This window comes from Macrobrachium rosenbergii, chromosome 59 (assembly GCF_040412425.1).
Source record: "Macrobrachium rosenbergii isolate ZJJX-2024 chromosome 59, ASM4041242v1, whole genome shotgun sequence".
In the NCBI taxonomy this organism is placed as follows: Eukaryota; Metazoa; Arthropoda; class Malacostraca; order Decapoda; family Palaemonidae; genus Macrobrachium; species Macrobrachium rosenbergii.
Genome location: NC_089799.1, coordinates 39010687 through 39030239, shown reverse-complemented (window position 1 = coordinate 39030239; position 19553 = coordinate 39010687). Strand labels below are relative to the sequence as shown.

Genomic DNA, 19553 nt, shown 5'->3' with positions numbered 1-19553 from the left:
TTATGGAGCCCTGTTTTTTATTAGTTTTATTAATTTTCATGCATGGTTGGCATATTACTTACCTTTAAAGATTTTCAGGTCTGATAAACCTGATGGCACCTATCTGTATCTTTGATCTCTTTAGGTACTAAACTTTAAGGTTTATTGTATTTTGACATTGTCTATGTCTCATTCTAAAAATTGGTATTGGTCATTCATTGTGTAAATACTATACACACACTTACAGCCTGTTCCCAAGGAGAATGACATTTGTAACTTCTCCATATGTCTTCATATTAATGACATTTGTAACATCTCCATCTGTCGTAATATTAAATTTTTACTTCTATTACGGCAGAAAATTGTTAATTTTACTCTAGGACCAGCTTTAAAATGCATGAATTCTCAGTTTAAATAAAACAAGATAGCCGGATGATGTCCTTTTCTATGGTGTTCATGCAATCGTACTGTTGTAGGAACTTTTATACAACCTTTGGCTCTTGAGGTTTCATTAAGCTTTTGACAAGACAGGAAATAAGGCTCAGTTAACCAGACTTAACTGGTGGCTACACCTATTGACTTGAATGGTCAGCTTCTGGTTTAGATGAAACTACATCTGACCTTGCTCAGTCTTATCTGTAAAATCTCTTATGGATCTGTTTCCTCTTACCATTTTATTCCTTTTTTTACTGACCATCAACTTTCTTAACAATTGAAATGCAAATGATTTTACTCTCCACAAATCAGTATCGCTTGGTCGTTACTTTTGAACATATTGCCTATATGCTGTCAACCTGTTGTACACATCAAGCTGTGTTCTTGCGCAGATACTATGTTACCATTAACTTCAAGAATGTGGGATGCTTGGCCTTGATCTGTTCCAGTACTTAATTTTTTGTGGGTGATAACGTAGTTTTGTTATTATGTAAGAAGACTGACTTTTATGTTTTTTTCTTTTACCAAATATGGTTTGGGCAGATGCTTTTCTTACACCAAATATGGTTTTGGCAGATGCTTTTCTTATACCAAACATAGTTTGAGGAACTTAGTAATTACTTATATAATAATTAAGAAGGAGAAAAACATTTACTGTATTAAAAAACTTGAGTGTTGTAAACATTAACCTTATTCATTTTTTGAGAGGTATTAATTGGGGACTGATCATATTCTTTCCCTGCTTTTTTTTTTTTACACCATCGTTATATGGCTTAGATTTCTCTTCCCTATAAACATTATACGTTTTTCTTGTAGTTGCTAAAGGATCAGTGGCAGTTCGGTTCATTTTTATGAAGCTATTGCATTCTTTTACGTGAATTTAGTAAAAAAAAAGTACTAGCTAGATTTTTTACTTGTGATATATTTTCATGGATAAGTTTCACTACCATGCTTACTTGTAATAACTTTTAAATCAGCTTTTTGGTGTCAGTGAGTTAAAGTGAAGGATTTGAATTTTGCATTTATTTTTTTTACTTTTATTGTCAAGTTTGTTTAGGGTATGAAAAAAGTTATATTGACAATTACTTTATTTACATTTCTTAAAAGAACAGTGCTTGACACAGATGCATTGCTATAGTTTTTAGTAATTTTTTTGTCTTTCAACCATTGGTGCAAGAATAAAAATGTAGCTTACCTGTGGCAGCACCAGTTTGTGTAGCAGTGCCGAAGTATTTAGCAGAAAATGATAGTTAAATGTTTTTTTTTTTTTAAGAATAATTTCTAGGAATAACTGCTGAGAAAGAAAGTCAACATTAGAAATGACTGATTTTAAAGATTTAAGAAATGTGAACTGTAATGAATTAGATATTTTTTCTTTTATATTTGCAGCGCAATACATATCGTATTTTTTATGCAGACAATAATCAGATCTGCATGTGCTTTTAACTTTTCCATCTTCTTTTCAATGAAATTTGGATGCAGTAGTTGATTTTCATTTTGGAAAATGTGAAGCAAAATTTTATTGCAAATTTCAGGATAATACAGAAAATTACAGTGAGACTTTTTATTTTAAGAAAACAATTGAGTGTGGATCCAGTCACACAGAAATAAATCTAAAATGACCAGCTAACATTACAGTGTGGAAATAGAATGTCAACCCTTGATTATTTATTATATATTACACCCTTACGTAAAAATTGTTCCTGTTGAATATCTAATAATCAAGGTTTGATTGTATTAAAGCACCAGTTTCACTATGGCTTTTCCCATAACTAGTAATTTATTTTAACTTTACAAAATTTATAAATGTAAAAAAGTGAATGCCAGGATCATATGACTAAATGTTGAAAACATGCAACAATTTTCTTAATCTATACAGCTATATACAACACATTTAACAGAGATAAAACTAACCATAATGAATCACAGACCATACTTCACTCTTAGAGTGACTGTTTTTAACTTTTCTTGATCATCAAATTGTGGAAAACTCATATAAATGCTCCAACTTTCCATTTGAGTTATTCAGAAAAGCTCTCGTTAATCGTTTTAATATAAATAACCAGTATTGTGTAGCATATTGAATTTTTGCAATGTACATTAGTTCTGTTTGGGGTTATAAGATTTTGACCTTTAATGTAGTGCACTGGAAAACATTTAGCCTTAACTTTTTAACATTGTTTTTTTTTTATGTACAATAGTTGATCATTCAAAATAAATTGTTTTACTTTGGTGGCAATTTTTTGATAAAAGAAATTAGTATGTTAAATTCTTCAAATGAAAATCCAGTTATTTGTAGTATACAACAGTATACTTGTTTATGAATATTTTCCTGTCATATAACAGTTTGGCACATTTACCTAATACCCAAAGGATCTTGTAATTGTAGGGGAATAACTGTAATGCAAATTCTACCTCATAAGATAATGCCCTCCACATTCCAAGTTCTAGGTTGTTTGGTAGTACCTCTGATGAAACAAAGCTGCCAATTTCTGTTGCTAACAAAAACTAAATTAAATTCCAGATGTTATTCGATGGATATTCCTTTTAATTGGAGAGAAATAGATATAGTCTTAATGTTCAGTTGTAGAAAGGACTACACTCGGTTGTAAATGTAGCTGCTCTTGTAAGAGAGGAGTGGGGTTTGTTTCGTATGTGCTGAGTGTACTGTATGACATTTTAAATCTAAAACTTGATAATTTGGCACCAAACTTGCATCCCTGTGTGTCTAAAGAAGTAACCTGGAGCAACAGTGCCACCATCACACACATTTAGAATGCACTAATTTGTCCAAAAGTAGAATAGGTCAATTACAAGGGGGGGTATTTTCCATTAATCAGAAACTTGTTCTTTCTAAATGAATTTGCCATTATTAAGTAAAATAGAATGTGAAGATTAGTGGTTGATTTTTGTAGTTGTAACGAATTATTTTATTTTTGGTAAATAATCACACACAGTGTGCCTTGCATAGCACATTGTAGATAATACTAAGACTCTGTGGCATCTTCCATTGTCTTTGATCTCTTAGTTATTAACTGACTTACTTCTGTAACCTTATCTTACTTAAGTTTTAATCCTAATTTAAGGGCTAATCATTTGGTCTAGGGCTATATGAGTCTAGTAATGTGAATTTGGTATTGTTAAACACCTTCTGTTTAATAATAACAGAAATAAAGTTATTTGCTGGTGGAGTACCGTGTTATTAAACTGCAGTAAATAATTGGAGTTATCTAGCATCGTAAATCCAATTTACGGATATTTGTAGTGTTGAGATAAAATTTTTAGTGCTAGGACTCTCCTTTTAGATGAAAATGACACTTTCAGAGTGTAGCTGTACATTAATATACAGTACTTTTGATATTTGAAGTATAAGTGAATTATAGTTATCAATTAAGCACCAGTAGATTTAAATCACATCATTAGGTACTTGTACCAAATGATATGTATTATAAGTCAAGAAGCTAGTGGAGTGTTGCGTTGTAGTTGTTACACTTACAACTGCAAGTGAATTGTCTAACATTTTATGTATTATAGAAAATAATTATTGTTTTTTCTCTTGGGAAACATTTTGGAAATTTAAGGTGTCTTAAGTTAAGGTAATTATAATGTTTGTAGATTAACCAGCAAAAATAATGTACAAAGGGACAGAATCATCATAATAGGCTGTTTCACTAAAGGAGTAGAACATTGATAAAATCACTAATAAACATTAAGTGACCTATATAGTTGCAGCATTTTACATATAAAGAAAGTAACACATGATCTGGGTACATGAGTAGCAGAAATGTAATGAGAATATTGTAAAACAATGAGCAGTTATCAAGCTTGATTAAGATGTGCCAAAAGTTGTTGGATGTCAGACTTTTTCCGTAAGATTATGGAACTGACCCCATCCCTATTTCAATATGCTACAAGAAACACAATTGCCTGTTTAATTTGGGTAAAATTCTCCCAATCTTACACTAAGATTATATTACAATTTCTGGGTAAAATGTTTCATTAGTATGCATTGACAGACATGGTTACCCGTGTAAACGTTGTGAAGACATCAGCACCTCAGGGATGTGCTGAATGTTACTGGGAAGTCTTTGGTATAAATACTGGAAATCCATAGACTAACATTTTTGGCATAACCTTTGTTAGCAAGATGTTGAGATATTACTTCAATAAAGTAACAATTTTATACCATATTTACTGGCTTCATCCTTTATTTGCCGACATAAAATGCTTCCTTTCTACATTCTGTGTGTGACGTTAGCCGTTTGGTATTTTAGAACCACTGAAAAGGAAAATATGACCGTTAGTAAATAATATTTTAATACTTTGATCTCATTTTTTAAAGTACTATGTGTAATGCTATCTTAGAACTTTATGCAGTACAGACTGTTCATGAGTTAAGACCTGTTAGAATTATAATCATTTGTGAATGGAATATGAAAGATACATAAGTATTGTAGGGAAAATATATGTAGTTTCCAGTCTAATATATTTCAGCCGAAGACAAGTTTTGATGGTTGTAATTGAAGGACTGTCTGCATTGGTACTCAGATTCATAATTTTCCCATTTCATATGAAGTCCTGCTTAATTTTTTTTTTTTTTTTTCATAATTGCAGATTTACATTTTTAATATTTGCCTTTATTCTTTTCTCTAGAAGGAAAGTTGCTTGTATAGTTCAGTACTTACTTTCTATGTAAATTATGAATCCAGCTATCAGTAATAGGACCAGAAGGGAGAACACTGTAGTGATGGCAAATATGATCCCACAACTGCATTGATGCCACTTTTGTCGAGGTCTTACTGGTCTGTAGTTGTCAAGGGCAGTGAATGTAGGTGGAGGGTTCACCGATGAACACGTTGACAAAGTATCCTCTTGCTTTTGCTGAAATATTAGTACACAAGGTTTAATGATATTTTGGGGGAGATACATAATGAGGTTAATTTAAAAGGGTATTTCACCAGAAACTGTATTGCTGCATGTTCAGTATTTTTTAGCCAGACCAAATTGCATACCTTCCAATTGCAGTCATCACAGTGTTGGGAATCATAAGCGCAACCCTTGTTTTGGCACCATAATGATGCCCTTGGAATATGCCAATAGGGTTCATATAGAGAACCAGTTCTAGTTTCCTTGCCGTCGGCTCCCACTCCGCCTCCATATTTTGACTCGAATCCTTGAGGAAGTTCTGGTGTCGGGGGATGAAGCGTGTACCTTGCATCATATTTTTTTTCACTGCAATTGAGTTTTGGACGCACCATATATCTAGACTCTGTCTTCTCGACGGGTTTAGGTGAAGGTGCTTGTATTGTGTACCAAGACTCATAAGTTCTGTATTCCGCTGAGGATGGACTAAGCATGAAATTTGGCTCATATCTAGATGCTTCTGGGGTTGGAGTTCTTATCGTGTATGGTTGAGTATGCAGTCTGCCATCAAGGGCTCTTTCTACGCCTAAGACATTACCAAAACGTGAGTGTGTTGGAGCAACATCTCTGATCATATATTTAGTTGAACCTCCTGAACCAGAACTAGAACTCATGGCGGTACTTCCTGTTATGAAATGTGAATTTCCAGTCTGAAATACAAAAAAAAGCAAAGTATTAATAATTTTGCAGCCCTAATAAGAAATAACTGCTCATATTTTGGATCTGAGAAGCAGTTGGTTTAATTATAGTATGCTGTATATGTACACGTGCTTTGGATATGAAACCTTTCTGAAGCTAGATTCCAAATAACATGCATCATTCATCATAGAAATTATATTAATTTGAACATTTATTTCATTAAAACATGAAGTTTCATATGATTTAGAAATGGGTGTTGTTTGGTTCTGAAGTTCTTGTACAATTCAGCTTTCTTTGGCTTCCATTAATGGGATGTATATTGCCAGTGTAGGGTAGGAACACCCTAATTTCAGGATATGAAACTAGAAAATAAAGGAAAAAGATCTTGCAAAATTTGGTATTTGTAAAGCATAATAAGCAAAATTCTGTTGAACCTCTTCAATTGTAAGACAGCCCTTTAATAATAGAAAAAATCTTGGTACATAGCAGATAATGGAACTTGTGGAATTTTATACTTCCCTTTAAACCTGTGTTATGCTTGCATTTTAAGTTTTGTGTGCATGGATGACAAGTTTGTAGCTGTCCTGTATGAGACGTGAGAGTTGATGGATTTGTCTTTAGTTTTCCTGTACCCCTTCAATCCCCCTAATCCCTAGCCCATAATACCTGTGTATAGTGAACTTCTTGATGGGTTATTCTCTTTAAGTGTGGATTATAATTCCAAATCAGTAGCTTGGGAGACTGAAGTTCTCAGTAAGTGTGGTGGAAATTTGTGGTATGTGGAATACTCTCTTTGGCTGGGATTTCAAGAAACAAGGTTTCTTAATGAAGTTATAATTCATGATAATGCATCCAAAAATACCAGTGCTCTTTTTAAAATATGTAAATAAGATGTATATATTTTGAATATGAAACTTCTACTTCAAAGAATAACAAAAGTAGCAGCTAACTATGTGCTGTATATGTATGTAGAGAATGTGTCAAAATAATGAACAGTATATGGTAGTGTAAATATGGTTTTTTAATTAGCATGTAACATTTTAAGTGTAACATGAATGCAATACCATTCTCACCATTGATATTATGGGTTGTTGGCAGTAAGGGACTTTTTTCGTGGAGATTTTTTAAGAACATGACCTTTTCCAGACTTGCCATGCAGCAGCAGTAGTTATTAACTATTTAAAAGTCAGACCATCTCAGATCCTTCTATCATGCTTTTGAGAATAAGCATTCTGAATATTTTCAGTACTACCTCCAGCATATAAATACACATGACACCATTTTCAGTAAGTCACCTTTCTCTGGTACCTTTGCCGACTCCAAATTCCCGTTCATCAGGTTTTGCTATCTCATTCCTTATTCTACAAAATAATCTAGTTAGTATACGAGGTTCAGTTTTAGTTTCAGCTAGAATCGTATCTGTAGTGATTCTAGTATAACATGGTATTTTCCATCTTGTAAGTTTATTTATATTAATTTCACTTAGAAAATTGTGAATTCACTCAGAAACAAATGCAGGTCATCTTCAGCTTCTGTTACATCAATCAGAATATATCTACATATCTGTTATGACTTTATAGAATTGTTCTGACAAATGTTGTCTTTCTATTTTGATAAGTATTTTCATCTTACTCTATTCACTGTTCGATATTTCAGTAGTATTGCTGGATGCCTAACATCAGTCCCACCCGTGAATGCATTGCTTTGTAAACGTCATAAGGATGTTTGTCGAGATATTCTTTGTTATCTCTTCTTGATCTTTGTTTAACTTAACTATCTAGAAATTTGTATATGTATGATACATGTATATGTTTATATATATGTATTATATATAATATGTATATATATATATATATGTATGTATATGTACGTATATATGTGTATATATATATTTGTGTATGTGTGTTCAGCACATACATACATACATACATTCATTTACACGCATACGTCATATATTGTGGCCAGCAGTGTTTATGCTTTTATCCGAAATTGCGTCCTTTCATTGTCCGGCCATTATGCTGAAGAAGAGAAGTGTGAAAAGGAAAGTCGCATCCTGACAAATGCTGGAGACAAGAGAGCCGGTTTGGTAGAAAAGTATTTATTTTTAGGATACACTTTAAAAAAAATGTACCTGGGAAGAGTTTTGTTAAGTTCTCTACCTATAAGTATATGCACACCATATTTTAAGTGCAATAATTTTATATTGCGAGTTACTGGGATAGATAAAGGTATCCCTGACTAATTTGTTATAACTTTTTACATATTAATATTATATTAGACGAGGAAAAAGGAGCGGGGGAAGTTTGGGTGCTCATCACATGAACAGTGCCCAGACGACTGAATTCGGAGGATTTGTTGGCGATGCGAAAAGTAACTTGAGAGAGGGAGGGTCGTTGGGACATTCCCCCGAATCTTTGGAAAGTCTGTACGGTGTTGGTTAATTGGAATCTAACCGCCGTTAATCTGGTCATCGGAGTGTTTGTACCTTTGTTATCAAGATTTGGGAAGTGAAAGTCGAGTTTTTCGCGGAATGTGTATAATGCACCTTTGTACATAAGTGCTTCTGGTGTGCTTGATCAAGTTTTTCGCCGAATGTGTATAATGTACCTTTGTACATATGTGCTTCTGGTGTACTTGATCATCTCTCGTTTGTTTGGCAGTCGGTATTGCGTCATGAACATGTTCGCTCAGTGTCGGCGGTTTGGTTGTTGGAACAACGATTCTGAATTATTAGGAGACTGGGATTCACGCTGTCTTAATATTCTTCCTTGGGTTTTGAATTCTCTCATTTTGTGAGGTGCCAATTTCCGTGGTTGAATAAGCAGACGGTTTCAAATCTTTTTCGAGTTGAAATCAATATATTTTGGAAGTAGTGACGAAAGACGACTTCCGTATAAAATGGCTTAATTCAGGGAGGGAGTTGTGTATGGAACGCTCTCTGTTCAGTTTTATCAAAATGCGTGCGCCAGAACTTGCCTTACTAGATCAATTTGTGTGGCATTGTGGGTCTTTCTTGTGATGGATCTCGCTTTTTCAAGGCCAGTTCTTTAATACGGAGAAAATTTCAAATAAATTCTGAAAACAGGAGGAGTTTTGTACTTTGAAATGTGACGGCCGTGAGTGGAGATTGCTATGGCCCCGTAGGACTACGTACTGTTGGTGTTGTGGACAGTAGGGGAGGGGGAGAATGGTCGAGACGGAATGGGTGGACTCCTCCCCCCCTTCGGTAAGGGTTAGTGGGTGGTTTGGTCGAGGGTATGTAGCCGGATGTAACGGAGTCCATTTTAAAGGGAAGGGATGGCATGCCAAGTGTGCACTTACATTTATTTTTTTTCCGGCTCTTTTCTTACTTTAAAACATTAATTTTGGGTATAAAAATGTACAGTAAATAAGAGTGAATTTTGAGCGCCAATTAGTGATACGTTTATGCTTGTTAGAGAACCTTTGGAGATTCAGGAGAATTTAGAAGCTGATAGAGGTTGGATGAGTCCTCGTGTTAACATTAACAAAATTGAACATGACCTCGTGTACTACAAAGCATTGGTGTGTGTTTTTAGGCAAACATCCATTAGAATTTACCTTCCGGGAGGGGAATGTTTATCAGGAAGTGTGTGCAACATACTCACGTTATCGGACTGTGCAATGAGTAAAGCAAGTTCGTAAAGTTATGTGAGTAAAAGCCATCTGATATACCTGTATATCATTTGGGATACCTGTATATTTTACATGAAGGTACGTTCAACGTTTTGAAGGTTTAGCAGGTCCTTTATTCATTGTGGGCGGCGTAATAGCATTGCCAATACGCTCTCCTGTTTGACTTAGATAAAAAATTGTTAGTCATTTTAGGCAAGGCAGTCACTTTCCGCTTCTCAGAAGCGGATGCAGTTCAGTAATATGTTAGCTCTTTGTATTTCCTTAATAGTGTGAAAGGTGTGAATGCCGAGAGAAGAGGCTCGTTCGCTATCTAGAGATCTTTTCCTCCCTGAGTGAGGTCCAACAACCCTGTCTTGTCACAAAGTCCTTTTGTATTCTTTGCTTGTACAGCCGGTCATTGTAGATGGTAGTTCCACAGAAAAAATAAGGTCAGCTCTGTCATGTTCATTCTTTAGCTACTGAATCGTGAGTATGTTAGAGAGGGGGAGATAGTTGACTACCTCAGGGGATTTTGTATTTTATTTTAGCCAAAATATGCTCCCAAATCTTTCCTGAGACAAGCGTTCTTTGTGTGTGACTTCTTGGTAGATTTCTCTTCTAGTGACGAATGATGAGGGGGCGCTTTCATACTGGAGTAAATGTTGTTAAAGGTACTATTTGTTTTAGATGTGTGAACAGAGTCTAATGTAGATATGATAGAGTTAAGCTATTTTACTCCAGTGTAATGGAAAAAATTTTGGCAGATCAAAATATGATTAACTTTTCATTTCTTACTTTGGTCATGATTTCTAACGAACTTGGAGAGAGAGAGAGAGAGAGAGAGAGAGAGAGAGAGAGAGAGAGAGATTCAACTTTCTCTCTAATACTTCAATCTTTATGTTGCTTTCCCAAGTGGGCAGTGATCTCATGCTTCGTGAAGAGGGGGAATTTTGTTTCACGTGAGCCGTCCAGTTTTTTGTCTGCTTTTGTTATGTGTAATGCGTTTTATATTCCTGGAGCTGTTAATTTTTAAGGGAATTCTTTTGAAGATAATGAATTGATCATCGCAGTTTAAAATTAATTGCAGAAAAATGCTTATTAGCTTGATTTTTAGTCACAACTGGGAAGCAAACGTTTATATTATTACGGATAAATATATTTTTTAAATACGCAAGGACAAGACTGAACAGATTACAATCTCTCTCTCTCTCTCTCTTCTCTCTCTCTCTCTCTCTCTCTCTCTCTCTCTCTCTCTCCAGAATTAGTGATGTGTATGCTGCGGTAGTATCCGTTACGAAATATTGTGACGTCCTCGCTAACTACGCCAAGTGGTTAGTTACCTAAACAGGAAGGTGAACTTACATATAAATGACCTGGATATTAAGTAAAATAAGGTTTGGATGTTGTCCATTTGTTATTGTAGGCTACTGATTGCCTTAACAAAATGGTTGTGGTGTTTGATGGAGAATGGGTCTCTGGTTGTCTGTGCCAATAGCTCACGCCACCCAGGGCATAAGGGTATAAGAAAAAGCAAATCTTTAACGGGAAAGAAAAATGTTGCCTTGGCTAAACAAGTCTGTCATAAATCCCATACGTCGTGCGGGCAGTTTAGTCTGTAAGGTTAGCTTTGGATTTTAAAATGCGGTGAAATAGTATTTCAGTCGCATATCGAAGGTGGTGTATAAGATTCTCACCGAGCATTTTGTCTACAGTTAATTTTTTCGTACATTAAACCTTCGGATCCGTTAAAACGTTTGTGAATGTTGCTAATCGATATTAATGACTGTAAGTATTTTAAATTTCACAAAAATGATTTTAAATTATATGGTAAAATCGTAGAAGGAACGAAAGGACTCAAAAGAGTTTATAGCTTTCTGTAGTAGTTTGGAAGCCACTTTTTTTGATACTGGAAGTTCATTTGAAATAAACCGCTTGGATGGTGTAGCAAAAATTTCATTATTAAAGTTTTTTGTCCTTGGATAGCGGTACGCCATGATTGTTGCAACTTAAAAAGCGTCACTAACCAGTACAGTACGTTTTTTGGAACCTGAGTTGACTTCAGATTTTTATATTCACATGGTGTCACCAGTGCCTGATGATTTAGCAAGTGAATGCGCAGTAGAACAGGTTGTCAAGAATTCCCTCTACAGCTCTCAAGACTAATGGCAGTCTCAAAAATTACTTTGACGTGCCATCTTCTTTTCAAGTCCAGTTATAACGTCGCCGCGAATAAATGAAAAACAGGCATAGAACACTTTGCATTTCGCCGCGTAAGAGGGAGATTCTCCACGTCAGCGCCAAAGAAAAAAAAAAGGGGTGGGGGGAAATTAGAAACTACTCAGGGAAATTGGTAGACAAGAGAGAGAAGCAAAACTAGATTGAGAAGCGTTTTTTGTTTACCCAGGCGTGCAAAGCGGCGGTTGACGTAACTTACACAGCAGGATTCTCTGAGCGACCTTGAAAACCTTTGGTTCCCATAATAATATGACATCATGCGCCGCACGTCTTGATCTGGCTCTCCAGAGATCAACGACTCGGGTTGTTGATGTTGGTTTTACTCAGTGACCCAGTAGCCTTCGGTCAGGGAAACAGCCATACAGTTGATGGTAATAGGAGTGTTTTTTTAATAGGAGTGTTTTTTTTACTAGGCGACATTATTTACTTCTCAGCCAGTTGAATCAGAAAGGATAACTCTCTCTCTCTCTCTCTCTCTCTCTCTATATATATATATATATATATATATATATATATATATATATATATATATATATATATATATATATATATATATATATATATATATATAAATATATATAACACCTTATAATAATATTATAAGGTGTTGTAATATATATAACACTTGTAGAATGGTTATATATATTATAACACTTATACGCACACACAAGGCTTACATACATGTTTTTAATTGTAAAAATTACGCAAAAAAACATTACCCGTTTAAAGCGGAAGATTCTGATTTCTGTCACTCATTGATTCTCATTAGGTCGCAGCTATTGTAATATATAAATTTCAGAGTCCTGTTATTACTCGTCACCTGAGCCACCGGTGGTATGTACGTACGCACGACGAGGAACTTTGATGATGGGACACGTACTTTTGATGAGAAACTCACCTAAATTAAAGCTCCGAAACTTCTTGCATTCTTTTACGACAACAAATGTTTGCAGTGACGTATCCGGTTGTAAGTAACTCAAATGTCTCTTAATGAGTAAACTTCCAGTGGGACACTGAACGCGTTAATCGGAGTCGAGACAATATGTCCTGTTCACTCAGTTTGGGTGGAAGACAGAACTAAAGGGGTGGTCTGGGGGAGAGAGGGAGAGAGAGAGAGCAGACTCCGTGTCCAGAACGAACAACGACCCAAGAAAAACTGCAGAAGGTCTTGGTAAGGCGTCTGCCAGGGACTGTGTCGATCCTAAAAAGCCTGGTCTCGGGAAGTCCCACATTCTCTCTCTCTCTCTCTCTCTCTCTCTCTCTCTCTCTCTCTCTTATCTTGACTCGTATCTTATTTGTTTCTTTCCCGGAGTGCTCGGTTAACTCTTGTAACACAGTGTGGTATTAAGAGTGGAGTTTCTCGTCCTCTTGATGCTGTGACTGGAACCGAAGTTTGGATGAAAATTTGTTTAGATGTTTTCGTGAAGGTCAGTTCCAGTAGTTCTGATTTGGATGGTTGAAGGAATTTCTGCTCATGTTGTTTTTCAATAATAATTTGAAGTGTTGTTTTTCAATAATGATTTGAAATGTTTTTCAAAAATTATTAGGAAGGTTTTACGCAGTTTCTCGAAAGCGTAGGAAGTACAAGTCAAGTGTGTCAGGTGATGTACGGTCGGAAGAAAACCGGTCTCTTGGTACTTCCTCCCACTCCTCCCCTTTATCCCAGCAGCCCCCCTTCCTCCCTCCCTCCCCCAAGTGGAAGAGTGCGATTATGTTATGTAGGCAGAAAAACCTCCTGGGAAACCCGTAGTCTGACCCGGTTTGAGATGCTCGCCGAAACCAAAACCGGTTGAAACCGAAGGAAAGATTCTCCAGCAATCTGACACCTTGCTCAGCTAATGGACTTCGAAGATGGGTGTTACCTCTTAGAGGAGCGAAATCTTGATAAATAAAGTTTGAATATTTCGAAGTAAGTGCCTTTCTGGTATCGGATTTTTTTTTTTCAGTTTGCTCATAAGGTGTTCATTTTCAAGGTAATCGAACTTCAGTTGGTTCATCATCGCGTGAACTCAAACGATTTCGTATTTCATTATCACGTGCGTGAAGTGACCCAAATACAAGCCGTTTCCCACGGGGTGCGGGGCCCCCTTTTCTATTTGAAGGCGGATGTGGTAACTTCAGTTAGGACCCGCTTTAATTTAATCGCTGGTGAGACTGAAGCTTCATCAGGGAATCACTTATAGTTCCTCGTTGGGAGAGTCGGTAGAGTTGTTGGCTAGCACTCTGCTAGGCCCGAGTTCAAGTCTCCGGCCGGCCAATGAAGAATTAGAGGAATTTATTTCTGGTGATAGAAATTCATTTCTCGGTATAATGTGGTTGGGATTCCACAATAAGCTGTAGGTCCCGTTGCTAGGTAACCACTTGGTTCTTAGCCACGTAAAATAAATCTAATCCTTCGGGCCAGCCCTAGGAGAGCTGTTAATCAGCTCAGTGGTTTGGTTAAACTAAGATGTACTTAACTTCAACTTAGGGAATCATCATGACTCATTTCTTTGGTATGATTTTGTTTACGGTTTGTAGAGTGTTTTTACTGTGTCGGCTTTTAATAACTTAATTCACGAAACAAAACTCTTCCCTAATACTTGGATTTGGCACTTTGCATGCTGTGCAGTGGTGTTTTGGATTATACTTGCTATTGTAGTGCAGACAGGGAAGGACAGGTGACGACCTTGCGAGGCGAAAAAGGCGTTTGGCTGTTGCCAGGAAATGCCTGCGTTGGAAGCGCATTTTCCTGAGTCAGTGACTCGGAGGGAACCGTCATCTCGTAGTCCCTGCTTTCTGGGCTAATATGATTCTCCGCCCCCAACCCAACCTCAAACCTCAAGGGCTGTAATTACCCTTACGAGACCTTAGTACTCGACCTGTTGTACTGGTTGGTCCCGACAGTGTGGCGACTCTTTGCGACTTTTTCCGCCTTAGTTAAAGCGTGGATGGATTTCTTATTATGTATGGTTTTACAGGGAACGTGGCGTTTATTTTTCTGTTTTCCAATATTTTTCTTATTTCTGTTTGGTGAGATTTACTGTGTTTAATGGTTGTTTTGTTGGCCGAGACGAGCAAACAAAACTATCTCTCTCTCTCTCTCTCTCTCTCTCTCTCTCTCTCTCTCTCTCTCTCAGCTGATGAACTTTTTGTAAGAATGCCTTAGTTTTCTTTGAATTTTTTTAACTTATTAGTTTATGCTTTTAAATCATGGAGTCCTGCTTTTGAATTCAAAATATCTTAAATATATATATATATATATATATATATATATATATATATATATATATATATATATATATATATATATATATATATATATATAATGTGTGTGTGTGTGTGTGTATGTGTGTATGTGCACAAGGCAAAACAGAAATGAAAAGAATGTCAGAACAGCATGCTGTATGAAATAAGAAAAAATTTCAACGGAAACGTTTGCACACTATAAGGGTATTAATATCAAATGATGAAGCAGAACCAGATATAGATCGGGGACAGAGGCCAAAGAAGGTCGCATTTGGTCGCTTAGTAACCTTTTCCCACTACAGGTGATGAAATGAAAACTTGGGTTTTATAGTTAAACCAAAATATCGTGAAACGTGAGTGAATTTCAGACTTGCCACTATACCCTAGTAATGTTTATTAAATTCCATTCAAGTTGTAAAACACACAGCTGTGGCAGGACGTTCCGACATCCGTATATCGGGTCAGGATGATAAGTATATCAAACAATGTCAACTTGAAATGGACGGCTCCCTGCGACATCAGTTTAGTGCTCAGGTCTGAGAAGTGTTTTTTTTTTTATTCACCGACATCATAAATGGATGAAAGAAAATGTACGCAAACTACAAAATATTATCGACGTACATGGAAGGTGAAAACAACGGAGAATTTGAAGCTACCGTTTTCAGAGATAAAAAGAGGAAAGTTATCCATACTGTATGAAGGATTTGATGCGTGAACAGTGTTAAATTTGTAAGGCTAGAGAGAAAAAAACTCCAGCTTTGAGATGTTACTTGAAGTGTAAAAAGCAAACTTGACTCAGTAGTTGTAAAGAATACGGAAACTACTTGGAGATGTGCGTGATGAAAATAAGAAAAAGTTTACGTAAAAGCAGCAACGTCACAGGTGCATCACAAGTGCAAGAGCGAAGCTTCTAGTGACGTGAAAAAAGCCTGGGGATACGAGAAACACTCATATTTGTAGACGGAAGGAAGCAATGCTTCCATAAGACCTGTTTAACAACAGCAGCATCGGTTAAGATGGCAGGAATGAGTCAGGAGTTCGGACGACCGCATTCAAGTACCCCCATTATGGTCTTGTAGGATTGCCCATTACTGCCTGCGTAGTGTTGAGTCAAGTTTGCTCGTGAAGTTGCCGAATGTGTCATGTTTCCAGGTTACTGCCTGCGTAGAGAAAAACTGACCAGAGCGTCTTTCGTAGACGTATCTCGCCCTACATTTGTACGTGTCTTTTATTATGTTGTGATTTTCAAAGGCCGTGCCTGGTTGTGACATTAGGTTACAGTTTTTGAACAGGGCAGTCTGTTTCATTCGTGTCAGATGTTTGACACCAAGTTCGATTTCACGCGAACTTGTAAATCCTCCTGATAATTTTTCACTTTGACAACGTTAGTGGTTTTTGTGGTAGTCGGTCGCTTCTACGTTAAGTGGTCTAATCTTCCTCAGCCAGGGAATCAGGTGTAATCAGTAAAAACCAGTTAATGCATTAAAAATTTTCAGCTTACTCACCGTATAATCGTAAACAACTTCTGAATATCTTATTAACAAAAATAAGAGGGAACTGCACGCTATATATACTCTTATTTTGTTTAATGAACAAAGAACAACAGGCGATATGTATTGGTTTCCGTGTAATTGATAAGCGTAGGTCGATCAGGCATTTCGTTTGTAGTACTCTACCTGGTTCAGAGAATACGAATAAAAGGTATGAAGAGGTTGGCACACGACTGAGGTGAGAAAGCCGAAAGCTCAGTATGTTAACACGTGACTATGCATAGGCTTAGCTCAGAACGGGGCCAGGTTCGGCAGGATTCCTGACCTGTAGATCTGAATCCAAACCCGACACTCGCCTTACGATTTTGGCGACGCTGAGTGTTACCATTTTGCGTTAATATGAACAGGAGAATGAAAACAGCTTAATATCGTGTTAACGAACTTTTATCGACAAATTCGTCAAGACTATAGAATAAAGTTAAGTATACCTTAGTTTAACCAGACCACTGAGCTGATTAACAGCTCTCCTAGGGCTGGCCCGAAGGATTAGATTTATTTAACGTGGCTAAGAGCCAATTGGTTACCTTGCAACGGGACCTACAGCTTATTGTGGAATCCGAACCACATTATAACGAGAAATAAATTCCTCTTAATTCTTCATTGGCCGGTGGGAGAATCGAACGCGGGACCAGCTGAGTGCTAGCTGAGAACGATACCCACCCGTCCAATGAGGAACGTCATAGAACTGAAAAGATGAAACCAGGTGTAAAAAGATGACGTTTTGGTCGTTATTTGTCTTCGCGTCAAGCAAGGTCATAAAATTGGCGCATAAAACTAATTAATTTGTGTTTCTTACTATTTCGATTTATAGTGTCATCATTCAACATATTCTCATTCTTTACCGTCAATAATTTCCGCAGCTTGGGAGATGGAGCAGGTAAATTGATATGCTTGATGTTGGGATGGAAGTCGCAAAGCACTATGCTCTGGTAATGCGCTATTTTGACGTAGCACTGAATTTCAGGCGTTTGCTATTGCCTGCGGCTCCTCGACGGGAGAAAGAATATTTTTAAGGAACAGTAAGAATAAAGATAAATTCCACAGACCTCCCATGTTTTTTCTCGTCTCCAGTAATGTAAAACTCGTGGTGTTAAATTGCATTTTTTTTTTTAATGGAGACAGTATGATTACTCACTTGGGCCACCAAGATATAGACTTTTGTTGCTAATCAAGTTAATCTGAGACAAGTTATGTTTTCATTTGTCCCCTCGTTCGTGATTATGCATCCTTGGGTTTGAAGAGTTTTTTCCTAACTGGATGTTGTCGAGGTGGCTGGAAGTTTTCCTTGTCGCATCTTCTTCACTGTTCAGTTTTGGTTCTTCATCGTTGATTTTGTAAATCTTGTTTTCCTTCTTAATTCGTGTGAGAGCGAGGTCTCGTGCTGGGTTGAAATAGTAATTTTCTTTTTATAAAGCATGCGGGGGATGTTTGTTAACTGTGTCCTCTGTAGTATACTGATTTGTTGTCAGATGACTGTCCTTCTGTATGTGTGGAGTTACAGATTGGCTCTTTTTCTGTAGTCCGAATTTCTGCCAAGTCAGTTATTGTGAAAGTTGCAACAAAGTAAAATAATTCAGTTTCCTCTGCACTCTGAGTATTAGATAATTTGCAGTGTAAAAAATACACCTTTAAAATGTTTTTGCAGTTTTTTTTTTCACGCGCTCAGTGTTCTTTGTTTAATAAGAGAGTGTGGGCGGTGGCATGTTGCCTGGACATTGAGTCCGTGTGGGTTAACAGGGATCGGCGCTAAGTCAGATGTTGGATGCATTTTTTTATTAATATTAATATTTTTTTCGGTAATCTTTTTCAAGTACAGAGACAACAGACGTTTGGATTTCGTTCTTTAACACAAGAATTAGTTACTTCTAACGTATCTTATCCCTTTCGCTCTTGTACATACGTGCTAGGTCATACGTATGGGACACGGATGGATTCACTGTACGACCAACACAAACATCCTTGGCGGAAGCAACAGCTCATTCTCGAAAAGTCACTCTCGCTTCAGCTTATGATATTTGATTTAATGTACTATTCTTTGGCAGTGTCTTTCTCAACAAATTTGTGTTCACAAATGAAATTCATGCGATGGGAATTTGAATGTTGATTTCATCACCCTTCTCTCTCATTTTCAGGTATGTTGACCATGGAGGTGAAAACATGTAAGTAAAAGTTTTGTATGATTTTAGTTTTGTAAGTCCTGTAGCATGCTTGTTTTGTAACTTTGCTCTCTCTCTCTCTCTCTCTCTCTCTCTCTCTCTCTCTCTCTCTCTCTCTCTCTCTCTCTCTCTCTCAGTGTAATGAAACTGGTGTAAAACATCTGTATGGTTGGAAAGTGTGCAAGGAGTTCTCTAAGTATTTAAAACTATATTTGTTGCTTTTTAATCGTAATTGAAAAAAAATCTGTTTTCTTTCATGTGAGGTTTTAATTCTTTAAATGGTCACATTGTAATTTCTGCTGAACAGTTTAATTTGTCTACCAACAAACGACCACTTGTAAATTCTACCTCGCCTTTTCTTTTGCAAGGTTCAGTGACACAACTTTTGTAAGGTTCAGTTACACAACTTTTGTAAGGTTCAGCACCGTTGTTTATTTTGATCTAGAAATTAATCAAGTCTCCTCAAATGATCCTTACGTAGCGGCGTTTGTTTAAGAAATATATCAAACGTTATGTAAACAATGATTTGCTGTGGTTGATTATGGATGACACGTGGCCTTACCCTTGAGACGAGATGGTTCTTGTGCGTTTTGGGCAGAAGTTTTCTTGCTGGGGCGTGGAATGTAAAATTTCCTCTCTCCACTTTGCGCGAGATTGGGCCACGCACGTTATCAGAAGTGGGTAACGATTCACTTGTCAGCGAGACCGTCAAAAGTCTGTGCCCAACACGCGCCGCAGACACTCGATAAGGCTGTGCCAAGGACCGAGAAACCGA

The 19553-nt window shown here is 36.8% G+C and overlaps 2 protein-coding genes across 4 annotated transcripts in view; one reads left to right on the top strand and one right to left on the bottom strand.

Moving 5' to 3' along the window:
- The window catches only part of LOC136837412 (nuclear migration protein nudC-like), a 265836-nt gene that overhangs the window by 14660 nt on the left and 231623 nt on the right, over positions 1-19553 (top strand). The gene's annotated exons all lie outside the window — the stretch shown is intronic.
- The window catches only part of LOC136837411 (uncharacterized), a 119233-nt gene continuing 101643 nt past the window's right edge, over positions 1964-19553 (bottom strand). The window contains exons 1-4 of one of the 3 annotated variants that reach the window (XM_067102192.1): positions 19341-19553; positions 5427-5987; positions 5100-5295; positions 1964-4693 (exon numbers count right to left, since the gene is read on the bottom strand). The exon at positions 19341-19553 is cut by the window's right edge and continues 71 nt beyond it. In XM_067102192.1, the coding sequence (XP_066958293.1) occupies positions 4650-4693; positions 5100-5295; positions 5427-5987; positions 19341-19553 (1014 nt within the window). In that variant the 3' untranslated portion in view covers positions 1964-4649. Of the gene's footprint in view, positions 4694-5099; positions 5296-5426; positions 5988-12043; positions 12221-19340 lie in introns of those variants that run through there. The other 2 variants (XM_067102194.1, XM_067102195.1) reach the window with 2 other exon arrangements.